Source organism: Microcaecilia unicolor, chromosome 10, assembly GCF_901765095.1.
Source record: "Microcaecilia unicolor chromosome 10, aMicUni1.1, whole genome shotgun sequence".
NCBI classification, from domain to species: Eukaryota; Metazoa; Chordata; class Amphibia; order Gymnophiona; family Siphonopidae; genus Microcaecilia; species Microcaecilia unicolor.
Genome location: NC_044040.1, coordinates 38,169,346 through 38,197,071, shown reverse-complemented (window position 1 = coordinate 38,197,071; position 27,726 = coordinate 38,169,346). Strand labels below are relative to the sequence as shown.

The 27,726-nt window shown below is 42.5% G+C and overlaps 1 protein-coding gene across 1 annotated transcript in view; it reads left to right on the top strand.

The window, feature by feature from the left end:
- The window catches only part of LRRK2 (leucine rich repeat kinase 2), a 255,631-nt gene that overhangs the window by 184,955 nt on the left and 42,950 nt on the right, over positions 1 to 27,726 (top strand). The window contains exons 35-42 of the mRNA XM_030216665.1: positions 6,023 to 6,177; positions 6,299 to 6,445; positions 12,783 to 12,974; positions 16,854 to 17,000; positions 18,417 to 18,517; positions 21,546 to 21,736; positions 23,379 to 23,539; positions 25,979 to 26,149. Of these exons, the coding sequence (XP_030072525.1) occupies positions 6,023 to 6,177; positions 6,299 to 6,445; positions 12,783 to 12,974; positions 16,854 to 17,000; positions 18,417 to 18,517; positions 21,546 to 21,736; positions 23,379 to 23,539; positions 25,979 to 26,149 (1,265 nt within the window). The remainder of the gene's footprint in view (positions 1 to 6,022; positions 6,178 to 6,298; positions 6,446 to 12,782; positions 12,975 to 16,853; positions 17,001 to 18,416; positions 18,518 to 21,545; positions 21,737 to 23,378; positions 23,540 to 25,978; positions 26,150 to 27,726) is intronic.

Genomic DNA, 27,726 nt, shown 5'->3' with positions numbered 1-27,726 from the left:
TCCCTTATATACACTGGGCAGGGCTGGGCACTGCCATTTTTGAGGCAGTGCTGATGGAAGAGGAGGGAGGCCACCTCCCTCCTCCAATGAAGGTAGGGGGTGGGGAAGGGCCGCTAGACCACCAGGTGGGGTGGGGATTGACCCACGGCCCACTGTGCCACCAGGGACATCTGAGAGGATGCTGGGGGGGGGGCTGGAGACCCACTGGATTTCCAGCCCCCCCCCCCCGTACCTCTGTCAGGGGGGAGGTTGGGGGAACCCAGATGAGGGGCTGCTGCATTGGGGGGAATGGAGGGTCCTGCTAGCATGCAAATGGATGCTGGACGGGGCTCACCATTCCTTCCCAATGGTCTGAAAACCCTAACAGTAATCAAAAACAGCGAAGATGACGCAAAAAAGGAAAAAATGAAAAAGAGAAAAATAAGGAAAAGTAAAAAATAAAAAGAAGAAACCACAAAAAACAAAAAAACAAACATAAAAAGTAAAATCAAAAAAAGGATGACACAAAAATAATGATAAAACTTATGAATTTATTAAGGTGATATGACTCGACACAGCTGTGTTTCGGCCCAATTGGCCTGTATCAGGAGTCTAAATGAAACAAATAAATTTAAAACATATCAATTTGAAACAACATTAATATACAATAAAAAACAAATGAGCTGCAACCATCAATCCATTGCATTTTCTAAATACAATTTTTAGGAATGAATCAAAGAGAAGACAAATGAAAAAAACAAGATAAAAATTACATATTTTAAATGAACTCGTCATGTAATTAAAATTACTCATAATTAAATTCTTGTGTATCAATAATACTTATATTGTTACTAGTAGATTAAATTCATATCAACAAAATATCTTTTATCCACAAACATTCACTCCACATGTATTTTAAAACAGCCCCTAGGATAAAAATATATAAAATAAATCACAAATATGTCTTTGAACAGCCTATTACATAAAATGAAGCAAATCTAAAATTTATTGTCTGCTTTAATCCACATAATATAAAATATAAAGGTAGAGTGATTTTGAATAAGGTAGTGTTTGATAGAACACTCTTCACAGAAATATTGATATTACCAGAGAACAGATACATGGTGTAACAGGTAACTATAAAATTATTTTTATTTCAAATAAGGATTGAAAATTATGGCTTTGTACAGTATTTTAAGTCTTATGAGGGACCTAATCTTATCACTCAAATGATTGACAATTAGTACAAAAACTGTATATACATAGCGATTAGTATCCTGATAGGCACAAAAAATTCTATTAGAAGTTGTTTTGACTCTGCTTTATATTTTATATTATGTGGATTAAAGCAGACAATAAATTTTAGATTTGCTTCATTTTATGTAATAGGCTGTTCAAAGGCATATTTGTGATTTATTTTATATATTTTTATCCTAGGGGCTGTTTTAAAATAAATGTGGAGTGAATGTTTGTGGATAAAAGATATTTTGTTGATATGAATTTAATCTATTAGTAACAATATAAATATTATTGATACACAAGAATTTAATTATGAGTAATTTTAATTACATGACGAGTTCATTTAAAATATGTAATTTTTTTCTTGTTTTTTTTCATTTGTCTTCTCTTTGATTCATTCCTAAAAATTGTATTTAGAAAATGCAATGGATTGATGGTTGCAGCTCATTTGTTTTTTATTGTATATTAATGTTGTTTCAAATTGATATGTTTTAAATTTATTTGTTTCATTTAGACTCCTGATGCAGGCCAGTTGGGCCGAAACACAGCTGTGTCGAGTCATATCACCTTAATAAATTCATAAGTTTTATCATTATTTTTGTGTCGTCCTTTTTTTGATTTTACTTTTTATCTGTTTGTTTTTTATGGTTTCTTCTTTTTATTTTTTACTTTTCCTTATTTTTCTCTTTTTGCATTTTTTCCTTTTTTGCATCATCTTCGCTGTTTTTGATTACTGTTGTTTTTTTGCGGAGACTGATTTCTTCTGTGTTTTTGATATATGACTGAAAACCCTAACACCAGCTCTGAGCTGGCGTAGGTTATGCTGTGGACAGCGCGTCAATGTTGGCGCTCTGCAACTGATCATTGTGGAGGAATATATTTAGCATGTGCTGAGAGCCCTGTTTTACATGCATTTGCATGCTAGTTGCGTTCAGAGCCCGCGAGCACGTTTCACTCACTCGGGGCTCTGATCATAGGGCAGTAGCAAATGCAGGTGCTGATATGGTGTTAACAGCCTCTAGCACCTGTGTTTGCTTCTGATCACCAGCCCGTGAAAGCTGCTACACAGTTACTTGCTGTTAGGCAGGAGTAACGTTCTGCATGGATGTGGTGGTAGAAATTGGCACATATGAATGTATTTTATAAAATACGCACATAAATGCTGATCTTGCCGGTGCTTCAGCCATTCTCTGTCTGCAGGAATGCATATGGGTGTATTGCATAAAAGTAGGTACTATATTTTCTGTGCACCTACTCTATGTATGTACCCCAGGACACTTTGTAAGCACCTAAATGAATGTGTAAAACACTGTTCGACTTGCTCAGGTCCAGTTATAAAATTGTCCCCTGAGAGGTTAATTTTCAAAGCTATTTCTGTGGGTAAAACATAGAAACTTAGAAGATGACAGCAGATAAAGGCCATATGACCCATCCAGTCTGCCCATCCATATCATCTGCTATCTCTTCCTCCTGCTAAAATATCAGATATGCCTGTCCCATGCTTTCTTGAATTCAGATACAGTCCTTGTTTCCACAGCCTCCACTAGAAGGTTGTTGAACCCATCCACCACCCTTTCCGTAAAGTAGTATTTCCTTAGATTAGTTTTGAGTCTTTCTCCCGTCAACTTCATCTTATGCCCTCTTGTTGCAGAGCTTCTTTTCAGTTAAGAGACCTGTCTACTGTGCATTTATGCTGTGGAGACATGTAAATGTCTCAATCATATCTCCCCTCTCTGTCTTTCTAATACATATTGAGGTCTAGGAGTCTGTCTCTATATGCTTAAGACCACTGATCATTTTAGTATCCATCCTCTGGGTTGACTCTATCCTGGTTATATCTTTTTGAAGGCCTCCTGAATTGTACATAGTACTGTAAATGGGGCCTCACCAGAGGTTCCATCACCTCCTTTCTCCTGCTGGCCATTCTCCTTCCTCTGTTCCCAAGTATCTTTCTGACTTTGGCCATTGTCATGGTAACATAGTAAATGACTACAGATAAAGATCTGCATGGTCCATCCAGTCTGCCTAGCAGTCACATTCATTATCAACTTGTTATTGAACCAACAATCCAGTAGTAGTATTACAACGTTTTACTCGTTAAATTCCACTTTATGATGTCCTCCCTTCCCCCACTGAGATATACAGCTCCTGCATTCATAGCATATGATTATGAATATGGCATAAATATGCATACTTGATCCTGATCCATCCTTGCCATTTTCAGAGCTCAGACTATAAAAAGTCTGGCCTGAACTTCCCAACTACTGGAGTTGCCACTGAAACCCACTCCAGCCCATCCAGATCTTTCTTGGCATATACTGGACATGGATCAGGATGAGCTGGAGTGGGTTTCGATCGCAATTCCAGTATTGCGACGTAGGGCTAGTGCAAAAATGGGCTTTTAAAATATTTATTGCCCTATGTGGGGGTAATTCTGCAAGGAGGGTGCCAACATTTAGGTATCAGGAAGGTGCATAAATGAGCAGAATGCTAGCATATACATGCATATGTGTGCAAAAATAACAATATTCTGGCAGTGCGCTATTCTATAAAATGATGCCTAATTGTGATGGCACATAGATTGAAGGTGAGTGTACACGTAGGCGGAGTCTGTACGGTTCATGGAAGGGGCACACAGTTATGTGCTTAAATTATAGGCTACTATAATTTATGAACGTTCTGGCTAACATCTAGGCATACAAATTTACGCTTGCCCTATGACTGATGTAAGTGGTTGTGCCTAAAATATTAGCATGTATTTGCCCTGCTAAACTAGTATTCTATAGAGGAACAAGGACACCGCCTTTCCTTTATAGAATAGGCTCCAAATAAGTTCCTTCTGACTCCTAAAATTAGGTGCCCCTTTGTAGACCTGCCATCATTGGGAATAAGAGTACATGAGACTTGCTATTTTGCATGTGCTTTTTCCCCACTGTAGGAAGAGGTGTTCTTGGGGCTGGGGTTGGCACAGAGTTTGGACTTACAGTGGTGGAAATAAGTATTTGATCCCTTGCTGATTTTGTAAGTTTGCCCACTGACAAAGACATGAGCAGCCCATAATTGAAGGGTAGGTTATTGGTAACAGTGAGAGATAGCACATCACAAATTAAATCTGGAAAATCACATTGTGGAAAGTATATGAATTTATTTGCATTCTGCAGAGGGAAATAAGTATTTAATCCCTCTGGCAAACAAGACCTAATACTTGGTGGCAAAACCCTTGTTGGCAAGCACAGCGGTCAGACGTCTTCTGTAGTTGATGATGAGGTTTGCACACATGTCAGGAGGAATTTTGGTCCACTCCTCTTTGCAGATCATCTCTAAATCATTAAGAGTTCTGGGCTGTCGCTTGGCAACTCGCAGCTTCAGCTCCCTCCATAAGTTTTCAATGGGATTAAGGTCTGGTGACTGGCTAGGCCACTCCATGACCCTAATGTGCTTCTTCCGGAGCCACTCCTTTGTTGCCTTGGCTGTATGTTTTGGGTCATTGTCGTGCTGGAAGACCCAGCCACGACCCATTTTTAAGGCCCTGGCGGAGGGAAGGAGGTTGTCACTCAGAATTGTACGGTACATGGCCCCATCCATTCTCCCATTGATGCGGTGAAGTAGTCCTGTGCCCTTAGCAGAGAAACACCCCCAAAACATAACATTTCCACCTCCATGCTTGACAGTGGGGACGGTGTTCTTTGGGTCATAGGCAGCATTTCTCTTCCTCCAAACACGGCGAGTTGAGTTCATGCCAAAGAGCTCAATTTTTGTCTCATCTGACCACAGCACCTTCTCCCAATCACTCTCGGCATCATCCAGGTGTTCACTGGCAAACTTCAGACGGGCCGTCACATGTGCCTTCCGGAGCAGGGGGACCTTGCGGGCACTGCAGGATTGCAATCCGTTATGTCGTAATGTGTTACCAATGGTTTTCGTGGTGACAGTGGTCCCAGCTGCCTTGAGATCATTGACAAGTTCCCCCCTTGTAGTTGTAGGCTGATTTCTAACCTTCCTCATGATCAAGGATACCCCACGAGGTGAGATTTTGCGTGGAGCCCCAGATCTTTGTCGATTGACAGTCATTTTGTACTTCTTCCATTTTCTTACTATGGCACCAACAGTTGTCTCCTTCTCGCCCAGCGTCTTACTGATGGTTTTGTAGCCCATTCCAGCCTTGTGCAGGTGTATGATCTTGTCCCTGACATCCTTAGACAGCTCCTTGCTCTTGGCCATTTTGTAGAGGTTAGAGTCTGACTGATTCACTGAGTCTGTGGACAGGTGTCTTTCATACAGGTGACCATTGCCGACAGCTGTCTGTCATGCAGGTAACGAGTTGATTTGGAGCATCTACCTGGTCTGTAGGGGCCAGATCTCTTACTGGTTGGTGGGGGATCAAATACTTATTTCCCTCTGCAGAATGCAAATAAATTCATATACTTTCCACAATGTGATTTTCCGGATTTAATTTGTGATGTGCTATCTCTCACTGTTACCAATAACCTACCCTTCAATTATGGGCTGCTCATGTCTTTGTCAGTGGGCAAACTTACAAAATCAGCAAGGGATCAAATACTTATTTCCACCACTGTACATGCATACTTTTGAACTGTGAAATTTACTTAGAAAAATTATCCATCCAGATTGGCAGATGTAAATATGCTTTTCCTGTGATCATTTTTAAAGTGAGCATAGACACACACTTTCACTTAGAAAATCCCACAGAGTCTGCAGAGTGAAAAGTACGTATGCACTTTTCTGAAATGCAGATAGCTCAATTGTAAGCTGTTTTTGCTTTATGTGTTCTCATTTCTTGCAGTTTATCTGATCATAGACCGGTGATAGAGCTCTCTCACTGTGAAAATTCAGAAGTCATTATTCGTTTGTATGAGATGCCATATTTTCCGATGGGACTTTGGTCTCGCTTGATCAACAGACTTCTTGAAATATCTTCTTATATGCTTTCTGGGAGAGGTACTGATTTTTTAAAAAATTTTATTTGAAAAGAAAGCATCAGATTAAAAATTCATAGAACCACATTTATTGTGATGTTTGATTTTTGTTGCTTTTTTGTTTCCTCCTCTCTTTCCCCCAGAAAAAGCTCTTTACCCTAGTAGGATGTATTGGAGGCAGGGCATCTATTTGAACTGGTCTCCTGAAGCTTACTGTTTGGTGGAATCTGCAGTCCTTGATAACAATCCAGACAGTTTTTTGAAAATTACAGTTCCTTGTGGCAGAAAAGGTACATGGTTTTAAAAGTTGGTCAAAGTGATAATTTGTTACTATATTAGTTTTCCCAGTCAGTGAATATTCTGCAGATTGTTTGACATAAGCGTTACTTTACTTGGATAGACTAAAGGTCCATCAAGCCCTGTGCCCTGTTTATAACGGTGGCCAATCCAGTTCACAAGTACCAGGCAAGATCTGAAGTAAAACAGACCTTATGCTACTCATCCTAGCAATTCCACTGAGAGACAGGGTCTGGGGCAGGGCTGCCACCCCCCGGGGTCCCATACTCAGGACACAGTTGCAGTTGCCATCCCCGCTCACTCGCTTGTTCAGGCCACCCCTGCCTCCATGTGTATAGCCATACTTGAAAGATTGGGGGGGGGGGGGGGGGGGGGGGCGGAGCCAGAGCTGAAAGTGTAGGGGGGCAGATTTTGTCCCACCTCCCTGCGCACATACCTTGGCTGGCAGGGGTCCCCGCCAGCAGAAGCCTTCCTCCAACGCTGATCTCACCTGCATTGCCTGCCCTGCTCAGTTCTTCCCCTCACGTCTCACAGGGGCCCCAAATCCAGTTTGGAATGCTGTCTGCTTCTCCCTGGTCTCCATGGGGGGTGCCTGTTTTTCTCCAGCTGTCAGGACCCGGGTGATTGTGTTAACGTGATCACCCGGGTCCCATCAGGAGCAGGAGAGAGACAGACCCCAGTGCTGGGTCCCCATTGGAGGTCGGGTGCGGGGGGACCCCACCTGTCCCTCCAATTACCGCCCCATCTCCCTTCTACCCTTCCTCTCCAAATTACTTGAACGCGCTGTCCACAGCCGCTGCCTTGATTTTCTCTCCTCTCAGGCCGTCCTCGATCCGCTTCAATCCGGCTTTCGCCCACTTCACTCGACAGAAACAGCACTCTAAAGTCTGCAATGACCTGTTCCTTGCCAAATCCAAAGGTCACTATTCCATCCTCATCCTCCTCGACCTATCTGCCGCCTTTGACACCGTCAATCATAATTTACTTCTTGACACACTGTCCTCATTCGGGTTCCAGGGTTCCGTCCTCTCCTGGTTCTCCTCGTATCTTTCCCAACGCACCTTCAGAGTATTTTTTAATGGCTCTTCTTCCACCCCCGTCCCGCTCTCTGTTGGGGTTCCTCAAGGATCTGTCCTTGGACCGCTTCTTTTCTCGATATACACCTCCTCCCTGGGCTCGCTGATCTCATCACATGGTTTCCAGTACCATCTCTATGCCGATGACACCCAGCTTTACCTCTCCACTCCCGACATCACAGTCGAAACCCAGGCCAAAGTTTCGGCCTGCCTTTCAGACATCGCTGCCTGGATGTCCAACCGGCATCTGAAACTGAACATGGCAAAGACTGAGCTCCTTGTCTTTCCACCCAAACCCTCCTCTCCTCTTCCCCCACTTTCCGTCTCTGTTGACAACGCCCTCATCCTCCCCGTCTCTTCAGCCCGCAATCACGGAGTCATTTTCGACTCCTCCCTCTCCTTCTCTGCTCATATCCAGCAGATAGCTAAGACCTGTCGCTTCTTCCTCTGTTGACAACGCCCTCATCCTCCCCGTCGCTTCAGCCCGCAATCTCGGAGTCATTTTCGACTCCTCCCTCTCCTTCTCTGCCCATGTCCAGCAGACAGCTAAGACCTGTCGCTTCTTCCTCTATAATATTAGCAAAATTCGACCATTCCTCTCTGAACAGACCACCCGAACCCTCGTCCACTCGCTCGTTACCTCTCGTCTTGACTATTGCAACCTTCTCCTCGCTGGTCTCCCGCTTAGCCACCTATCCCCCCTCCAATCTGTCCAAAATTCCACCGCACATCTTATCTACCGCGTGAACCGATACTCTCATATCACCCCTCTCCTCAAGTCGCTTCACTGGCTCCCGATCCGCTACCGTATACAGTTCAAGCTTCTCCTACTGACCTTCAAGTGCACTCAATCTGCAGCCCCCCATTACCTTTCTACCCTCCTCTCCCCGTATGTTCCCACCCGTAACCTCCGCTCTCAGGACAGATCACTCCTATCTGTACCCTTCTCCACCACCGCTAACTCCAGACTCCGCCCCTTCTGCCTCACATCACCTTATGCCTGGAACAGACTTCCCGAGCCCATACGCCATGCGCCCTCCCTGCCCATTTTCAAGTCCTTACTCAAAGCCCATCTCTTGCTTTTGGCGCCTAACCACCTTCCCCACTCATGATACTACACTCACTACATAGTTTGTTACCTTTAGATTGTAAGCTCTCTTGAGCAGGGACTGTCCTTCCTCATGTTTAAACTTGTACAGCGCTGCGTAACCCTAGCAGCTCTATAGAAATGCTAAGTAGTAGTAGTAGGGATCTCCCCCAACCCCGTGTTGGCCCTGCATCCTAGGAATAAGCAGTGGATTTTCCCAAGTCCAACTTATTAATGTCTTATGGACTTTTCTTTTAAGACATTGCCCAAACCATTTTAAACCATGCTAAGCTAACTGCTTTTAACACATTCTCTGACAACAAATTCCATGAAACTCTAGTATTGTGGTCATCATCTCCTTGTGTCCTATCTCCACAAGCCGTATATTTTCAATTATTGGGCATATGATATGACTTAGTATATAGTATTATATAAAAAAGGTAAGATTTCGATAAAGATCTTCCAGGCTGAGTAGGGGGAGGGGGGAGGGGGGTGGCTGGGGGAATGGGGGGGGGGGGGGGGAAAGGGAGGGCTAGGGCGGGGAGGGAGGGGGGAAGTTATAGTCGGGGAGGGGGTTTGGGGAGGGAAGGAGGATTATGTAGTAGGTACCTTATTGTTGTTTATCTGTGGAATCGTGTTTCTAGAAAGTATAGAATGTACTTGTAGATACTATGCGATGCCTCTACAAGGGGAATACTAAGACAGGAAGTCATTGAATATGTTATAAGAACATATTGATATATGTGATGGGAGAATGAGAGATTCTGTGGGATTCTTGTTCAATTGTTATATTGTTTGTCATTAATAACAATAAAATTGTTCAAACATAAAAAAGGTAAGATTCTGATAACACATCCTGAAAGTAAGACTCATCACTAGATCTCCAGTTCAGCAAGAATTAAATAAAGAGGATACACTTTCCATTTGCTATCGGCTTCCTATTCTGGATCAGAATTATTTGTATAAACTCACTTTGTTCCTCATCTCTTAAAATACTAAGGATGGATAGACATTTCAAATGAATGTCATTTACTAATAAAGCATGTGCACTATGCGCATATAGGACCAAAGTCTATGAATGGCGCTGAAGTGTCAGCATAAAAAATAGTGCTAAGCATTATTCTATAAATGGAGCTCAAAGTTAGGCACAGTTTATAGAATAGTGCTTACCCTGGTGTAAATCCTCGTACCTAAATTAGGTGCAAGTCCACTTTATTCTATAGCTGTGCACATAACTTGCAGGAATGCCCTGATCAGCCCATGGCCACACCCCCTTTTTGGAGCTGTGCACATGTGCAATGGTTTGCACAATGCATACTAGTTCCCCATGCACTTAATAAGAAAAGTGTGCACCTCATAGTGTACAGACTTAATGAAATTCATTTCCAAACATAATAAAATATGAACACAAAACGAAAATCTTCTGGGTATTCATCCCTATGTAATATTTCTTTAATGTCTTTTTAAAATTAACATTAGGTTAATTAGAGCTTGCCTCAGCTTCAACATTAAAGAATCGATATTCAAAGCGATTTAAGTGGCCAAGAGAGGTTCCTCGCCTGTTAAATCGCTTGTGCATGACTGTCAGCTGTGCTGCTGAATATCAGCACTGATGGCTAAACTGAAAGCCGGCTATTCTGTGGGTGGTCTGGGGGAGGCATCGGCACTTTTGTGGTGAAGCGTAACCACCTAAGAGGCCCTTTTACAAAGCAGTGGTAGGGTTAATGCGTGCCAAATTGGCACCACCACTGGGGTAGCGCGGACGCCTGGCGGTAATTCTGAGGTTGGTGTGTGCTGCTTCCACAGTAGAAAATAATTTTTTATTTTGTACCGCAGGGGGTGTTCCCGGAGGTAATCTGCAGCATGCCTACATTGGCACGTTCTCATAAGTACAGAAGCATTGCCATGCTGGGATAGACCAAGGGTCCATCGAGCCCAGTACCCTGTCACCGACAGCAGCCAAAAGAACAAGCAATTTGTCCCGCCCCTCCTAGAAATAGTGTATTATTCCCTTGTCCATTCAATAACATTCTGTGGCCTTTTCCTCCAGGAAGCCGCCCAACCTTTTTTTGAAGTCCGCTAAGTTAACCGCCTTAACCACTTTTTCAAGCAGCGAATTCCAGAGTTTAACTACACGTTGAGTGAAGAAAAAGTTCCTCCGATTCGTTTTAAATTTACCACACTGCAACTTCATCGCATGCCCCCTTGTCCTAGTATTTTTGGAAAGCGTAAACAGACGCTCCACATCGACCCGTTCCATTCCACTCATTATAGACCTCTATCATATCTCCCCTCAGCCGCCTCTTCTCCAAGCTGAGGAGCCCCAGACCTCTTCAGCCTTTCCTCATAGGGAAGTTGTCCCATCCCCTGTATCATCTTCGTTGCCCTTCTCTGCACCTTTTCCAATTGCACTATATCTTTTTTGAGGTGCGGCAACCAGAATTGAACACAATACTCGAGGTGTGGTCTTTATCGCTAGGTCAATGAATGGCTCAGGCTGTAAATATCTACGTGCTTCTTTTATTTTTAGCGCATGGCTATTTATGGTCCCATTAAAAATGTCTTTTTTTCCTAGCTGCGGTAAAAAATGACCTGACGCGTGCCAAAAACACGTACCCACACTACCGTTGCTCACTTTAAACCGCACCTTTGTAAAAAGACCCCTAAGTTAGCACCACCACAAACAGGACTGTGCTTTATGCAGTCCAATTTAGCCACTTAATGCTAAATTGATAAATGTGTATATTTTTGATAATGTTTCACAGTAATTTTATTATTAGGTTTCAGTTTACCGTTTTCAAGTTTACCTCATTTATTGTATTCGTTTGTTTTTGGTTATTTTACTATTGTTATGCTGTTAACAAAATTATAAGTTTTATGTTAAACTGTACCTGCTGTATACTGCCTTAGGTGAATCTCTTCATAAAGGCGGTTAATAAATCCCAATCAATCAATAAATAAATGATGAATATTGCACTTAACTGCATAAGAGAGAGCCAGCCACATAAACCCGGATATTCAGTTCTGGTGCCCAGACATGGACTGGCATTGAATATCCGGGGATAATGCTGTCTGCTGCCGGCTGAATATCTTCCCCTAAGTTTTCAAAAACTTGAAGTTGGCTTAGGCCAAAACTTTATAACAGAGCTCAGATTCACATGCTGCTCCTACTTGCAACAAAGAGCCAGATACTGCTGTTTTGAAATTATGATGCTTCTAAGCACACAAGAGCTTTCACATATATTTAAAATCTCTGTGTAATATATATCGGGAATATCCATGGTCAGATCTTCAATAACTCTTATTTAAGAAAGCTAATTTCAGGCAGACACGAATCCATTTTACTATTCCAGGTCAGGGCCGGTCTTAGCAATTGCGGGGCCCTGTGCCCGCCTGCTCACGCCCACCACCATATGCCACCTCACCCCATATCTTGATATGCATCCACAACGTTTCAGTAGAGAGCGGCAGACAGCGGCAGCAATTTTCATATCCCGTCAGCTGCCGAGCCCAGAGCCTCCTCACTGCTGCATCCTGCCCTTGCGGAATCAGGAAGTGACATCAAAAGTGGGCGGGACGCAGCAGCAAGGAGGCTCTGGGCTCGGCAGCTGACAGGATATGAAAATCACTGCCACTGCCTGATGCTCTCTACTGAAATGTGGATGCACATTAAGATATGGAGCAGGGAGGTGTTCTGAGACAGGAGGACAGATGTACCAGAGATGTGGGGCCCCTAGGAACGCGAGGCCCTGTGCGACTGCCTCTGTCACCCCTGCCTAAGACCGGCCCTGTTCCAGGTTTATAGTATGTGATTGAGAAGTTGGGAGAACTTTTGAAATTCCAATAAAGTCCAGTATAACTTTTGAAAATATGTTCATGTTTCTTTCCAATTTTGTGTTAATTTGGGCTTTCCTTTGCTTTCTGTTTACAAACACATATGCAAAACTAAAATCACAATTCCTCCAAAAACAAAAGGGGGGAAAAAATCGTAAACATGAATCAGCTAGACTGATGACTGAAATCAGGAGCTGTCTACACACTAAAATATGCTCTGATATCCTTTCTCAAACTTGTATTGGAGGGTTTAATTTCTATGAACCCATGTGGGGCAGTGCCACTTGCTTGAGAGAAGACAGTTTGTGTAACTCCGTGCTTTGGCTCTTGTAGGCTGCATTCTTTTGGGGCAAGTCGTGGATCACATAGATTCAATCATGGAGGAGTGGTTTCCAGGCTTGCTGGAAACAGATGTTTGTGGCGAAGGTGAAACTCTGCTGAAGAAGTGGGCTCTCTACAGCTTTGAAGATGGTCAAGAACACCAGAAAATACTGCTTGATGATTTGCTTAAAAAAGCTGATGAAGGTATATGGTTAATTTTGTATTACGTTTTGCTGATCTTTTCAGTATTTAAAATTCAGTTTTGTGTACAGAAGATAAGACACTAATTTTAATGAAACCAATACTTTGCATATTGTAACCAGGTCTCCCTTCCAGGTGGGAGCCGGGGTTGACCCTGCTTAGCTTTCACTGGCTTCCGTCTGCTTTCCTAGCCAGCCACCGCACTTTCACTTGCTCTCCCTCTCCACCTTGCCAGCTGCTGAGAAAATCAGTCCCACTCCAGCAGAAAGAGCAATCCAAGTTCTTTATTGTTACAGATGTCAGCCTTGTCTAAACACCTCCAATTATCAGCAAACTTTAATCCATTTTCAATTACAGGCTTTTGTTTTAAATTCTCCCTCCCCAAACCTCCAGCCACACTATCTTCACCGCAGATAGTTTTGGAGATTTAGCTGGAACCACCTCCTCTCTCACCTCTTACAGTTTAAGTTCCCCCAACATGCACATGCCTTTCTGTCTTAAAGCCCTTCCCCCCCTTCCACAGCACTACCTCTTGGGAACAGCCAATATGGTAGCAAGTTGTGCTTTCCAGTTGCTCCCCCACTGCTTTGCTCCCAGCTTCCCCCAACTCCACAACCGGGGCAATGCTGAGGCCACAAAAGCTCTCACCCTGTCTGCACGGGTTAGAGCCAAACCACCCACCTCCATACATTCCCCCTTACCTTCTCCTTCTACCTCTGCTTTATTCCACTCCATCTCCTCCTCCTCCCCAAGCTCCACCAGCTGTTCCCCATCTCCAGGATCAGACCTCATCTCCCAATCAGTCATTCCACCCTCCCCCTCCTGAGAGTTCAGCTGACCCTGCACTGGCTTCTGGGGAGTGTAGTTTTTCTCCTGCATTACAGCTTTCCCTGGCAGTTTGATCCCTAGAGGGCGCCCTGCTCTCCTAGCTGGGCTGAATGACCGGGGATGATGCCGGCTGAAAGAACCACTATCCCCTCTCCCTCGTACCAGCCCTCCAGAGTGCTCACAATATTCACACTGTAAGAACAAAAGAAAAAGCTAGATTACATTGAACAGAATACAAGTTAATTATATAATTCAAGAAAATGCTCCCAGACCATCCAAAATGTTTGTTCTTGATCTCCAGATATACTACTACTACTATTTAGCATTTCTATAGCGCTACAAGGCATACGCAGCGCTGCACAAACATAGAAGAAAGACAGTCCCTGCTCAAAGAGCTTACAATCTAATAGACAAGAAATAAAGTAAGCAAATCAAGTCAATTAATGTGTACAGGAAGGAGGAGAGGAGGGTAGGTGGAGGCGAGTGGTTACAAGTGGTTACGAGTCAAAAGCAATGTTAAAGAGGTGGGCTTTCAGTCTAGATTTAAAGGTGGCCAAGGATGGGGCAAGTAGGATGTCATAGACTTAAATCTGAGTGACGTTATCTTACGGAGCCCATTCGGGAATGCCCTCCAGCTTAATTACCACAAGTTTTGTGAGCATTGCATCAGGCATGCGTGTGCCCTCCTGACTGCCGCTGTTTTTCTATGGGGCGAGTCAGTCGCACTTGTCGGTACACCTCTCAGCTCATGTCATAATTTGGCTCCTGTGTTATTCGTGGTTTTTGTTTTTTCTGTCTCCTGTTCTTAAGTCCTGTTATCTGTTAGAAAAACAGCCGCAGTGAAATCAGATGACTTAATTTTGTAAAAAATTTCCCGACCAGTTGCCCAGGCCTAAATATGACCCAAAAGTGTTGAAAAACCTAATTAGGGAAAATAACAAAGATAAAATTGAACTACAGTATTTGCCATGTCAATCTCCAGGTCACAAACTCTCTATTCCGCTTGTTCTGTTCATGGGTTGATCTGATTGAACTTCATTTAGGCTCCATATGGAGTCTTTAAGAATATGGTGATCCTCCGAAAACTGGAATTGAGTGGCTTGACTTGCATTCAAGAGAAATTCACCTTGAGCCTTCTGATCAGCCTCCATGCTATTGGCTCAGGGATTGAAGAATTAGCTGGTGAGGCCCTGATCTTGACAGCATCTTCCAGTTTTGTGATAGTGAGCTGCCCTCTTCATTCCAAAAGGTTCTGAGTTATCCATAAGGGTGCTGCCTCTAAGGATATTTCTGAATAAAAATTAAAGAATTGGGCACGTTATTTGAATATTTTAAGGACGGATTAAGGGGCCCTTTTACTAAGCCGTGTGTGTGAGTCCTACATGCGTCAATTTTGAACTACTGTGTGACCTGGGTGGTAATTTTATTTTGATGCGTGTCCACTAAGCATGCGGCGCTAACCGGGGGGGGGGGGGGGGGGGGGGGGGGGGTTAAGCAGCATTGTACGCACATAGACCATTACTGCCTGGTTAATGCGTCAGACTTTACTGCTAGGTCAATGGGTGGCGGTAAGGTCTCAGGCCCAAAATGGACGCGTGCTAATTTTTATTTTGACGCACTTCCATGTTCAGCCAAAAAGGAAAAGGACCTTTTTTGCAGGCGCTTTGAAAAATGGACCTGCGCGCGTCCAATACACACGTCTACACCAGCATAAGCCATTTTTTGGCGCACCCTAGTAAAAGCACCCCTAATTGAGCTGCTGTTTGGAGTTTTAGCAATATGCTTCCTCTATAATATGCAATTAACAGTACCCCTATTGTCTTGTGTGCAAGGACGGTGAGCCCTTAGGTCCCGTAAGGCCCCAAAGGACCTTAAGGAACAGCCATGCAACCCCAAGTCTTCACCCGCGGCGACCGCCGTTCACCAAGGGTTGATCCCCCAGCTGCAGGCGGTCAACGGGACTTCAGGAACCGCGGGGTGCCGAGCTGACCCGGACAGGGACCAGGAGAGCAGCGGGCAGATGGAGAAAGAGAACATCCGATAACAGGCAAAGTTCAGGGCAGGCAGCAGACAACGAAGTCAAGATCCGGCAAGAGGTCGAGGCAGGCAGCGAGCAGGGTAAACCAGGAACAGTCCAAAGGTCAAGAACCAGCAGAACAAGGAACGCAGAGAAACACAGGAACCACAGGAAACAGGCCTCGGGAACAGAACCTGAAGCAAAGTTCTGACTCTGTCTCATCCTTAAGTATTGCACAGCATCAGCCGCCCCGCCCCCGCAGGTATAGCCAACCAACCCGGGCCTGGCTATTGACAGAGCCCTTCAGATTGGCTCTGTCTGCCCAATCCAGCACCTCAGAGGCGGAGCTCCAACCCCCCGCGCCCGGGAGAGACGAGAACGCCGGCCAACGTGCCCGGGCACTACCTCCCCCTCCAGCGCGAACACTTCCTCCCTCGCCGGCGACCGAGAGGCCGGCGGCCGCAATCGCCGGCCTCGGCCCCGGACCGAGCGGCCATCACCGTGGCGGGCCTCAGCTCCCCGCCGCGGCCCCCGAATCGCCGCCCCTCGTCACGGAGGACGCCGGTTCCCGCCCCCCATGGCGGAGGCGCCGGAGGGAGCAGCGGACGCGACACCTATCTTGTTTTTTTTTTTTTTATTATTTTTTTGTCCTTGGTAGACATTGCAGATAGTGAAATCATTGGGCCAACTAACTTGTAGTACTTTTTTGTGCAGCATTTTATTTTTAACTCTGGCCCATAGTCTTTTCCTGTAACACATTTAATCGCTTAGAAGTGTATGATATGGGAATATGCACAGGGGCCATCACAAGGGGTGGACAAAAAGGGCAACGTGAGCACTTAGGAATTAGAGTGCTGTGTTGCCCTTTGGAGTCAGTCTGCAAGCATTGCAAACTCAGAATGGAAGAAGTGCTGCCTATGTTTTGTTTAGTGACTGCCCTGCATGTTCTAGATTTATTAAACTACAAGAAGGGTACAATAAAATGCATATCAAGTAATACTACTGATGAAATATATATTTATTCTGTGCTCTCATAGGAGACCTCCTAGTGAGTCCTGGCGAACCAAAGTTAACAATTCCAATTTCCCAGATTGCACCTGACCTAGTATTGGCTGATTTGCCTAGAAATATTATGCTGAATAGTGAAGAACTGGAATTAGATCAATCTCCTGAATTTCTGTTGGGTAAGAATATTTTTTCCTTGTTTAATATGGGTTATATGGAATCTCTGACAACATGAAAGATTTATAAGGATTGATATCCAAAGAGAGTTTTGTTTGGCTGTCTGGTGGGCAATGCCTAACTACCAGTTGGTAGATTTTCCAAAACTATGCAGATATTATCAGACAGTTTAAATCAGTGATTCCCAAATTTGATCCTGGAGGCACCCCATCCAGCCAGATTATTAGGATATCAACAGTAAATATTTATGAGAGATATTTGCATGCACTGCCTCCAGTGCATGCAAATCTCTCTTGTGAATATTCATTGTAGATATCCGAAAAACCTGACTGGATGGGGTGCCTAGAGGAGCAGGGTTGGGAATCACTGGTTTAAATGGCTAGTGCTGGGTAATGGGAGGAATGAAGGCAGCACCAAAAATTACTCATTTAGCAGTGATTGAAATACTAAGTAGACAATTTATCTTTAGGCCTAAAATAAGTGGCTAGAGGGTAATTCTCTAATGGGATACATACATTCAGGTGCCTACAGTGCATGTACTTGGAATCTATTCTATAAATGAAGTAGGTACCTGTGAAAGAACAATATGTTTTAACCTGTAAAATTGCCTTTATTAAACCTTGAAGTGCTTTTCTCTAGTTTGGCCAGCAGGTGGTGAATGTTTTACATTAAAGCTGTTCTAGAAAAGTGAATGCTCTCTTTTAGTTTCACTTCCTGAAGAAGTGAATCTACAGTGCTGTGAGCAGTATACTTTTAAAACTTGTTGACTGGGCTCTGATTGGCCTGGAGTTTGAAATTACCCAGCAGTTGCTTCAGTCTTAGCCAGGTAGAAAAGAGAGACAGATCTCTTTCCTGAGGCTCTGTGAACAGGTATATGTCCTGAACTTCCAAGGTACTGTTTAGACAGTATACAAATATTTAGTTAGTGTTATAATTGATCCATATTTCAGTTACTGTTATTGTTTGCTGGTTGCACATTTTCTGTTCATTGTTCAATTTTTAAGACAATAAATAATTGTTTATTGCCTCTGCCTGTCTGGACTGAGAGAGAATCCTGGTGGTTCGTGTGTTGGGTCTGTGAGTGCTTTCTGGGAACTGAGGGACCATTGGGAGTGTGGCGTCAAGTAACCTAGAAATCACTGGGGATAATTTGGGAGTGGGAGACTCACCCAGAGGCAGTTGTGACACAGTCGGTGGGAGGAGGATGCTAGTGTAGAGCACAAGTGGCAGGTGCGGGCGGACAAGTGGCTGCGGGGTAACCCCTGGCGGGTGGCTAGGCATTTCGTGACAGTACCTACTTTTATTTGTAGAATACTAGTGATAGCATGCCAGGAATGTGCCCATATTCTGTGACAAGAAACAAGGAAGGCTGTAGCTGGAACTGTTATTTCAAAGGATTTTATTTCCTTTCTCAATAGGTGATGGGGGATTTGGGTCAGTCTATCGTGCTTCTTACCAAGGAGATGACGTAGCTGTTAAAATTTTTAACAGACATACTTCTCCCAGACTCTTGAGACAGGTAAAAGACGTTTTTTTTTCCTGTGTTTGAGGTACTGTTGTTATCTTATTCATGATGAACTACAGGCGGAACCAACCTGGTTTAGCCCCTTTTCATGCATTGGTTTAAATAGTGATTGCAGTGTTGGTCCACTTTAAAGGCAATAAATAGAAAATAAGATGATACCTTATTTTTACTGGACTACCTTAATACATTGCTTTTGAAAGCAAAACCTTTTTCCTCAGATCAGGAATGAGCAAAAGATTACATCAGAATGTACAAGTGAAAGATACAAGCATTCCAATAACAGTCTCATAGGGAGTTTGTATATCTGATTTCTCTATTGATTCACCCAAGAAAAGTGAACCTAGAAATCTGAGCATGCAATGGGATGAAACTAGAAATGCATCAGTCTATTTGGTGAATCTGAGATTAAATGTCAAACCAGGTTTGAAGCTTTGCAACTTAATATTTTGAGAATTATTTATTCTTTTAAGCTGCCTGCAAGCCTGAAAGCTAATGAAGCAGTGTATAATCAGGTATAGTAGGAATTTTTCTGTCCCTGGAGGGCTTGTACCTGAGGCAATGGAGGGTTAAGTTACTTGACCAAGATCACAAGGCACTGCAGCTGGATTTGACCTGAGCTTCCCTGATTCTCCACTTGCCGCTCTGTTTAGGCTAGTTCAGGACTAGGTAATTCTGGTCTTCATGAGTCCCAGGCAGATCAAGTTTTCAGGATATCTACAATTAATATTCAGGAGATAGATTTGCATGCACTGCCTCCTTGGTATGCAAATCTATCTCATGCATATTCATTGTGGGTATCCTGAAAACCTGACCTGCCCCTGGGGCCCTTGAGGACTAGAATTGGCTACCTCTGGGCTTGCTGAAAATTCTAGTAATTTCATTGCCACTATTACTCTGCATACATAAAGAGTAATTTTATACAGTATTTTCTATGTGTAAAGCATGTGCAAAAGGGCTTTTATAAAATTGTGCAGCAGAACACACTTGTAAAAGCATGTGCACTGACGAGAGGGTATACATAGGCACACACCACACATTGGTATTTCAGTGGGTATAATTTGGGCACAGCTGGGATGGAGTTGCAATATACATGTACTGATAGAAATACTCAAGTGCGTGCATAGAGAATACACACATTTACACCTTCAGTGCATGAATAAATCTGTACGATACTGGGGGGTCATTGTAATAATCTATTTTATAAAGGTACATTGATGCCTCTGTTGCCTTTATAAAATACACACTAAAACACCTCTGTGAGTGCAGAAAAACCAAATATAATATGTGGCTTGCACTCTACAGAACCACCAAATGTTTTGCTTAGATTTGAGTGATGCCAAATATTATCGGAGGCAAAACATTAAAGCTTGTAGTACCATTTCCTTATGCCTGTAGGAGGGAAGAAAGAAGTTACATAAGGGTAAAATTTCAAGGACTAGGGTTTAGCGACTGACCTGAGAGGCTAGGGGCCTACATCAGCCCCTTTCAAACAACCAGGGCTGAGCACCTACATTTAGGCACTTAATTTCCATAAATTGTTTACCCATGCAGCTACTGAGTTGGGGAGGGAAACAAAGTTAGGTGCTTAGTTCTGATTTTCAGAACTAGGCACCTAGGGAGTAATTTTATAACTGGGTGCCCCCTTTTAGGTGCCATGATTACACACAATGAGAGCCCATTCTATAACAGCCCCTTGGCACCCAGAATCTGTTATAGAATACAGTAAAGTCTTGGTTATCTGACATAAACGGGACTGACCTGTTGTCAGATAAGGGAAAAGTCGGGTAATAACCCCTCAAACAATGCATAAACAAACCCTATAAAAGCAGGGTCCTGGCTCTGAAACAAATTGTCTTGGGTGCGAAATTTCGCTCTGTGCTACGCTGGAAAACAGAAAGAGACATGATGATATCACCGGGGGGGGGGGGGGGGGGAGGCTGTCAGATATGCCGGATGGTCAGATTAGTGAAGGTCAGATAATACAGTGTACTGTACTAGTATTACCAGATATTGGCATACCTTACTTTCATACGCCCACAATGACATGCCCACCATAGACCTAGTGTAATTGCAGGCACCCACACATGGCAGGATTCATAAACCAGGCCTTTAATGGAAGAAGTAAATGACACCGGCTGTACATGCTTATCCCTCCTACCCTAGTCAAGATAATGTTCAAGCACCTTTCCGACCTTATTTGCAACTCTAACTAGTCCCTTATTTCTTACTCCTGTTACTCTATCTTGTCTATCTATATGTTCTATCTTTGCTTACACCCTGTGCTGTCTATTAAAATGTTTTATTGTATATTGTGTTGGCATTGTAATGTAACATACTTATATTTTTACTGCTGTAATTGTCTATTGCTTATGTTTCTTATTCTTGAGTGAATTCCTTCAGAAAGGCGCTAAATACATCCTAATAAATATAATAAATAGTAGCCTCCATGCAAACACCCCCTTTGCATTTACGCACTATGCGCTCCATACAGAATAATGCTGAGTGTTTGGCTGCCACTTATGTACATAAGTGTACACTTACCCGTGAAAGTGACACATTTATATGCTATTGGCATGTAGATGTGGGTGTCTTTATAGTATTGCCCTTGTAGTGTAGGGACTTAAATCTATGCAAATGAACTGCAGCTCTAAATTTAGGATCCTTCATTTTAGAGAAATTTTATAGCTGAAAATTTAGGAACTTAGGTATAGAGCATTTTTTGAGATTGGGTTTGGACGTTTGGTGTGCTGATGTGAAGGTTTACAAATTATAATGCAGGAGCAATGCTTATGATGGTGGCTGTGAAAGTTGAAAGCAGTGGTGAAAACACTGTAAGTGACAGACGTTTTGTGACACTCGGGGATTTGGGTCAAACCTTTGCAGTAGAAAGATGGCTTACAATGCCCATTACAGCTACAAAAAGCTGACCATAATGTTTAGAGTTGTATTTCTACATAGTTTACCTTGCCATATTGTTCCATTAATAATGCACCTTATTCAACTCCTATCTTGAAACTTACAGGAACTAACAGTGCTTAGTCATCTTCATCATCCGAGCTTGGTGTCTTTGTTGGCCGCTGGTGTTCGTCCAAGGATGTTAGTAATGGAACTAGCTCCAAAAGGTTCTTTAGACCATATGCTTCAGCAAGACAGTACCAGCTTGACTAGAACTCTTCAACATCGGATAGCTCTACATATTGCCGATGGCTTGAGGTAACTAACTTTCTGAGCAGGGGCATCATGGCAAATGTTACCTATACTCTGTGAGGACAGTTTTCTTAGGCATCTAATCAGATGAATATTAAGTATTGCCTTCTTGAAGCTAAAAAGATGCATGAACTCTCACAATGTACAGACTTTTAGCTGGATTGCAAGGAGGTGTTTCCAGGGGTATGTTTAGCTCAGGACAGGAAAACAGTGGGTATAGATTTGATTTTATACCTATGTACATAAATTTTGCCCTGTTTTTCATCCCACAGACAGGGAAGGTGTGGTGTCTGCAGATACAAAACTTGGAGGTGGTTTTCAAAGAAAAACTACCCATTTATACTTGCAAACTTTGCAATTGACTTGACTATTGAAAATGTACCCTATATGAACATTGCATGTCCCACCATTCGTGCTAACCTAAGAACATAAGAATTGCCGTACTGGGTCAGACTATAGATCCATCAAATACAGTATCCTGTTCCATCAGTGGTTAAACACATTGGGGGTGATGGAAAAAAACAAACAGGAAATGCTCTCTGGTGCTTCAAGATCTTGACATCCCAGTAGTTTGAGATAATCTAATTGAATAATAGTGTCTTACCTCTTAACCTTTCAGTTGTACACTTTCCATTGGTGCTTTTATTGAGCCTTCTTCTAACTACCCATCTTTTTTCATCAAAGTCTTTCCATCTTAGGACTCTTTTGTTTATGTTCCCTTCCATATACCTGAGTGCATACTTTTGCCTAGTCTCCTGCCTAATAATAATAGGGGCACTTTTATCTAAAATCTGAGTTATTATTCCAGTTAATAATCAGACCCTCAATTTGACAATCTGACCTCAGATTCCCAGTGACTAATACTTCCTCCTGTAATTGTGCTGAAGCACAGTGTATACGCTTCACATTCTCCATTCAGTGCTCCAGATTTAATTCCTGACAGCACAAGTGAAATTAACAGATGGTGATTATGGTGAGATCATTCACATTCAGCTGCTGCTTCCCTCAAAATCCTAATTATACCAGGTATAACTGCTGGCCTTTCGCATGTGTGGGAGAATCCACATATTGCTCTAAAGGCACTATAAAGTAATGTAGGTTTTTGATTTACCATCCAATTAATATGTGAATTAAAATCTCCTAAAAGCAGTACATTAGGGAAATTATATCTAGCATATGTAATCAACTGCATCAACACATCCAATTTGGATAACAGATATTTTAGGGGCCGATACAATTAGAAATTCAGTTATATTACCCTACTTAGTTTCACCACTAATCTCTCTACTCATGTAAGTACCTGAGAATCCAATTGTGTAACTGCCAGGTTCTTGCATGTTCTAAGAAATCTCTCCCAGTTTCTAGTACATACAGGGAAAGTATATTTTGCAGGTCACATCTGGATGGAAGTAATAGAATCCCCTGATCTCAACTGTACATCTGTTGGACAAAACACATAAATCTCCTCTGCAAGGATCAAATCATAAATCACAACATTTTTAGAGGGAATTGCCTAAGCATTTGCCTTGCATATCATGTAGTGTTTTGTACTTTTTATATACATTTATGTTCAGTCTACAGAACAGCTGTGATGCAAAAAAGGTGAATTAAAAATAGCAGTTTTTGTTTCATTTCCTTTTCTTACCAGATATCTCCACTCAGCTATGATCATATACCGTGACTTAAAGCCTCACAATGTCCTGCTGTTTACCTTCTATCCTAATGCAGCAGTGATTGCAAAGATTGCAGATTATGGGATCGCTCAGTATTGTTGCAGGATGGGGATTAAAACTTCAGAAGGCACACCAGGTAGGAATACAGAAAAATGCTCTATATTTTAGGAAATCTGTAGAAGGTAAAAGTAGCCAAAATACCTTGGTGGCAAAGTTTGAGATATGTATTTTAATATGTCTCACTTCCAAGAGCCATTCATAGTTTGACAATGCATGGAATTTTGATCTAATGGGTGGTGGTAAGGTTTCAGGCCAAAAATGGACGCGCGCTGGTTTGAATTTTGCCGCACGTCCATCTTTTGGCACAAAAAAAGCGTCTTTTTTTTTCCCAGGCGCGCTGAGGAAATGGACCTGCACGCGTCCAAAACATGCGCCTACACCAGCACAGGCAGCTTTTAGGCACACCTTAGTAAAAGGGCCCCTTAGTTTCTTTTTTAAATACTTCTTTTTACATGGTCTGTTAACTTTTATTTTTTTTCCAGTTAGATCGAAGCCTACTATTTATTTATTGAGACATGGTCATTTTACAGATTCTATTTTTCCATATTTTCTCTCTGAAATGTGTCCATTATTGCAACTAACTTTGATTTCAGAAGCTGCTGTTGTGCTGACTACTAAGAGGGCAACTTTGTAACACTGCACCTATGTTTAGGCTCCCATTCTGTAAAGGAAAGTGCCTATATATGTGTGTATGCTCTTATGCATAAGCATGTAAGCCAGCCATAGAGCAGGTGTAAATGCCCAAGATGAGCCCATAACTTTTAGCCCATGCTCTACTCAGACTGCCAATGTGTATACCTACTTATAAATACACGCTTTGTAAAGTATATACACGTTTACACCTGTGTGTCCACACATGTGTGTAAATGTTAGTGCCTTAGTTGTAGAATTATCCCTTATGTATCGCTGTCCTTTTGTGAGAGCTCAGCAATCAGGCTGGTTGTAGCTTGTATAAAAGATTCACATTGTTTAATCGTTTTCTGTGATTTGTAACATCCTTCTAGCCTTGCTTGTTTGAAGTCCGCATCCACATTCTGGGGTTCTTGCTGTATCTGGGAAAGAGAAGCATGCATGACTACACATGTGCTTAGAGCCAGAGCCTCTGTCTCTTATTGCGGCGAGGTGCTGAGAGCAGATTCCATGTGCTAGACCTGCTTTTCTAAAAGGATATAAGCAGAGATTAGTAGCTGGTATAAATGGGCAGACTGGATAAACCATATGGTCTTTACCTGCATTTTCTGTGTTTCTGTGTATAACGTTAGATATAATTGAAGCTGATTGTATTTTGCACACTATGAACACAAGGAGGCATACACCATTCATAAACTAGACGTTTTTGTTTGTTCTTCATATGTAGCATAGTGGTATTACGGTAGTCCAAGTGGCAATGACATCAAAAATACTTTTCTATGTCATTAACCATATGTTATTTGAAAAACAAGCATATATAAATTTGTTTTCTGATTCCTCCTATTAAAAAAAAAAAAGTCTGATTGCCATTCCGCCTCCCAAATCCCCTACATTCTTGCTAAACCCCCATTATAGGTCATTCAGCTGATTTGGGAGGAGGACACAGGCTTACTGTTTTCCTGGCTTAGTATCCAGCATTACTCTGAGGACGATGCATTAATCCAATGCTGAGAGGACAGAGATTGGGTGGGGTACTCAGGAGTGTGGTTCTTCGAGGGTGAGGATCAAGAGAGGGGGATGTCAGGAAGTAGGGGGTACATGAGTTTTTTTTATGGAGGGAGGGTAATTAGGAGGAAGGATGTGACTAGATGGATGTTTTTTTTAACGCAGAATTGGTTGGAGGTTCAGGAGAGCGGACACTGCTGGGCATTTTATTTTCTTTAATGCAGGGTGGGCGAGATGAAGGAAGAGATTGCTGGCTTTATATACATTTTTTTACTTGATAACACTGATTTTGAATGTTAACAAGATAGGACTCCTTACTAACTTTCATTAACATGATTTATTGTAGATTAAATAATGCAAACCCTCTGAGGGGACTATTTTATAATTATGGGGGTAATTTTATGAAGGATTTTCATGCGTAAATGTGCAGAAAAGTGTCTTTTGTAAAAGTCTGCCTTCTCCCCCTCCAACCCCCTTGGGTACAACAAGTATGTGCTATGCCAAGTAAGCAAGTTCTTTTATGCAATCTGATAGGTGTGTTGTGAATTACGAGTGTTCTTTATAAAATATGAGTGAACATTTATGCCTACTCCTAAGCAGGTGTAAATAAATGTGCCTTCATTTTAGCCATGATTTCTGCCTCTGCATCGTCATAAAATATAGCCAAAATAAGTGCTTAATTTCCCTTCACCCACAAGCAGCCTATTATAAAATTACCCTCCATATATTTAACTCAATTTAATGTTAAATCATTGACACAATTTAGTGAATTAGGACCTAAGTTTGCTAAATTTAGTTGGTTGGTTAGGCTGTTATGTTTGCCAATTCACAGCCATTTGACAATCTACCTGATATATTTTAATGATGAACTTCCTTTCAGGATTCCGTGCACCAGAAGTTGCCAAAGGGAATGTTATCTACAATCAGCAAGCAGATGTGTATTCATTTGGTTTGCTGCTGTATGATATCTTAACTGCAGGAGCTAGACTTGTAGAGAGCATTAAATTTCCAAATGAGTTTGATGAACTGGCTGTCCATGGGAAATTACCAGGTAAGCCATATTTCAGAAGGGTGGTTTGTCCTGCAGTCAAGAGCAGTAGTCATGAGTATTAGTAGGGAAAGCTGCATGAACTATATTAGTGTGTGTTTATTTGTCTTTTCTTTGGTGTCAGAATATAGACTTAAGAATTTAGATGAAAGGTTTTTCATTCAGAGGACTTCCTTATATCCTTAGCGAAATCCTTATTCATAGCACAGTGAAAACACAATTATCCCTGATTTTAAGCCTATGGTGGTCATCATTTTTTAGACTCCAGCTGTTACTGGTAAAATAAATCCAGATACTCAGTGGCAGCATCTGGATTTATTTTACCAAAAATAGTATATTGTATCCAGTACATTTTCTCTAGCGAAAAAGGTGCCGGTACTCAAATGCCAGGCCACCCTTCAGGGGTGGGGTGATCACTGAGGGACCCACCCCACAATAGCAGGGCACCCTGCAACCAGTCACAGAATCTATGACAAGGCAGAGTGTGTGTGTAGAGCCTGAGATCTTTCATTAAAACTTGGGGACCATGTTTCAGTTTTAGCAGACAGTGGAAAAGGTGCCAGTACTCAGTACTCCCAAATACCCCCTCAAAACCAGCCCTGAATGTATCACTCCATGGTGCGACCACACCTTGAGTATTGCATTCAATTCTGGTCGCTGTATCTTAAAAAAGATATAGAGGAATTAGAAAAGGTTCAAAGAAGAGCGACCAAATGATAAACGGGATGAAACTCCTCCCATATGAGGAAAGGCTAAAGAAGTTAGGCCTCTTCAGCTTGGAAAAGAGACGGCTGAGGGGGGATATGATTGAGGTCTGTAAAATCCTGAATGGAGTAGAATGGTTAAAAGTGAATTGATTTTTCAAAGAAGAAAGACCCGGGGACACTCAATGAAATTATGTGGAGATACTTTTAAAACAAATAGGAGTAAATATTTTTTCACTCAAAGAATAGTTCTGGAACTCATTGCTGGAGGATATGGTAACAGCGGTTAGCGTATTTATTATTTATTTTAGTACATTTATATCCCGCATTTTCCCACAAAAGCGGGCACAATGCGGCTTACAAAATTACAAAAGTTACATATCAAAAAGGGTAATAACTGTTGTATCTGGGTTTAAAAAAGGTTTGGACAAGTTCCTGGAGGAAAGTCCATAGTCTGTTATTGAGATGGACATGGGGGAAGCAACTGCTTACCCTGATTTGGTTTTCTGCCAGGTACTTGTGACCTGGATTGGCCACTGTTGGAAGCAGGATACTGGGCTAGATGGACCATTGGTCTAACCCATTATGGCTATTCTTATGATAGTGGCTGGCACTGAATATCTGGAATCATCGCTGGCTGGTTTTGCTAGCCGGTTAGCAGCAATATTCAGAGTGCTAAATGGATAGCTATCTGGATAAAGTTAGAACAGCCTTTTTGCTGTCCTGACTTTATCTGAATAATATTCTGGTTATTTGGCTGAATATTGCCACTAACTGGATAAACCCTAGTTCTGCCCAAGCTCCCCCCCCCCCCCCCCCCCAACATACTGCCCCATCTATATGTTCGATGGTACTAATTATTTTGCATATAAACCC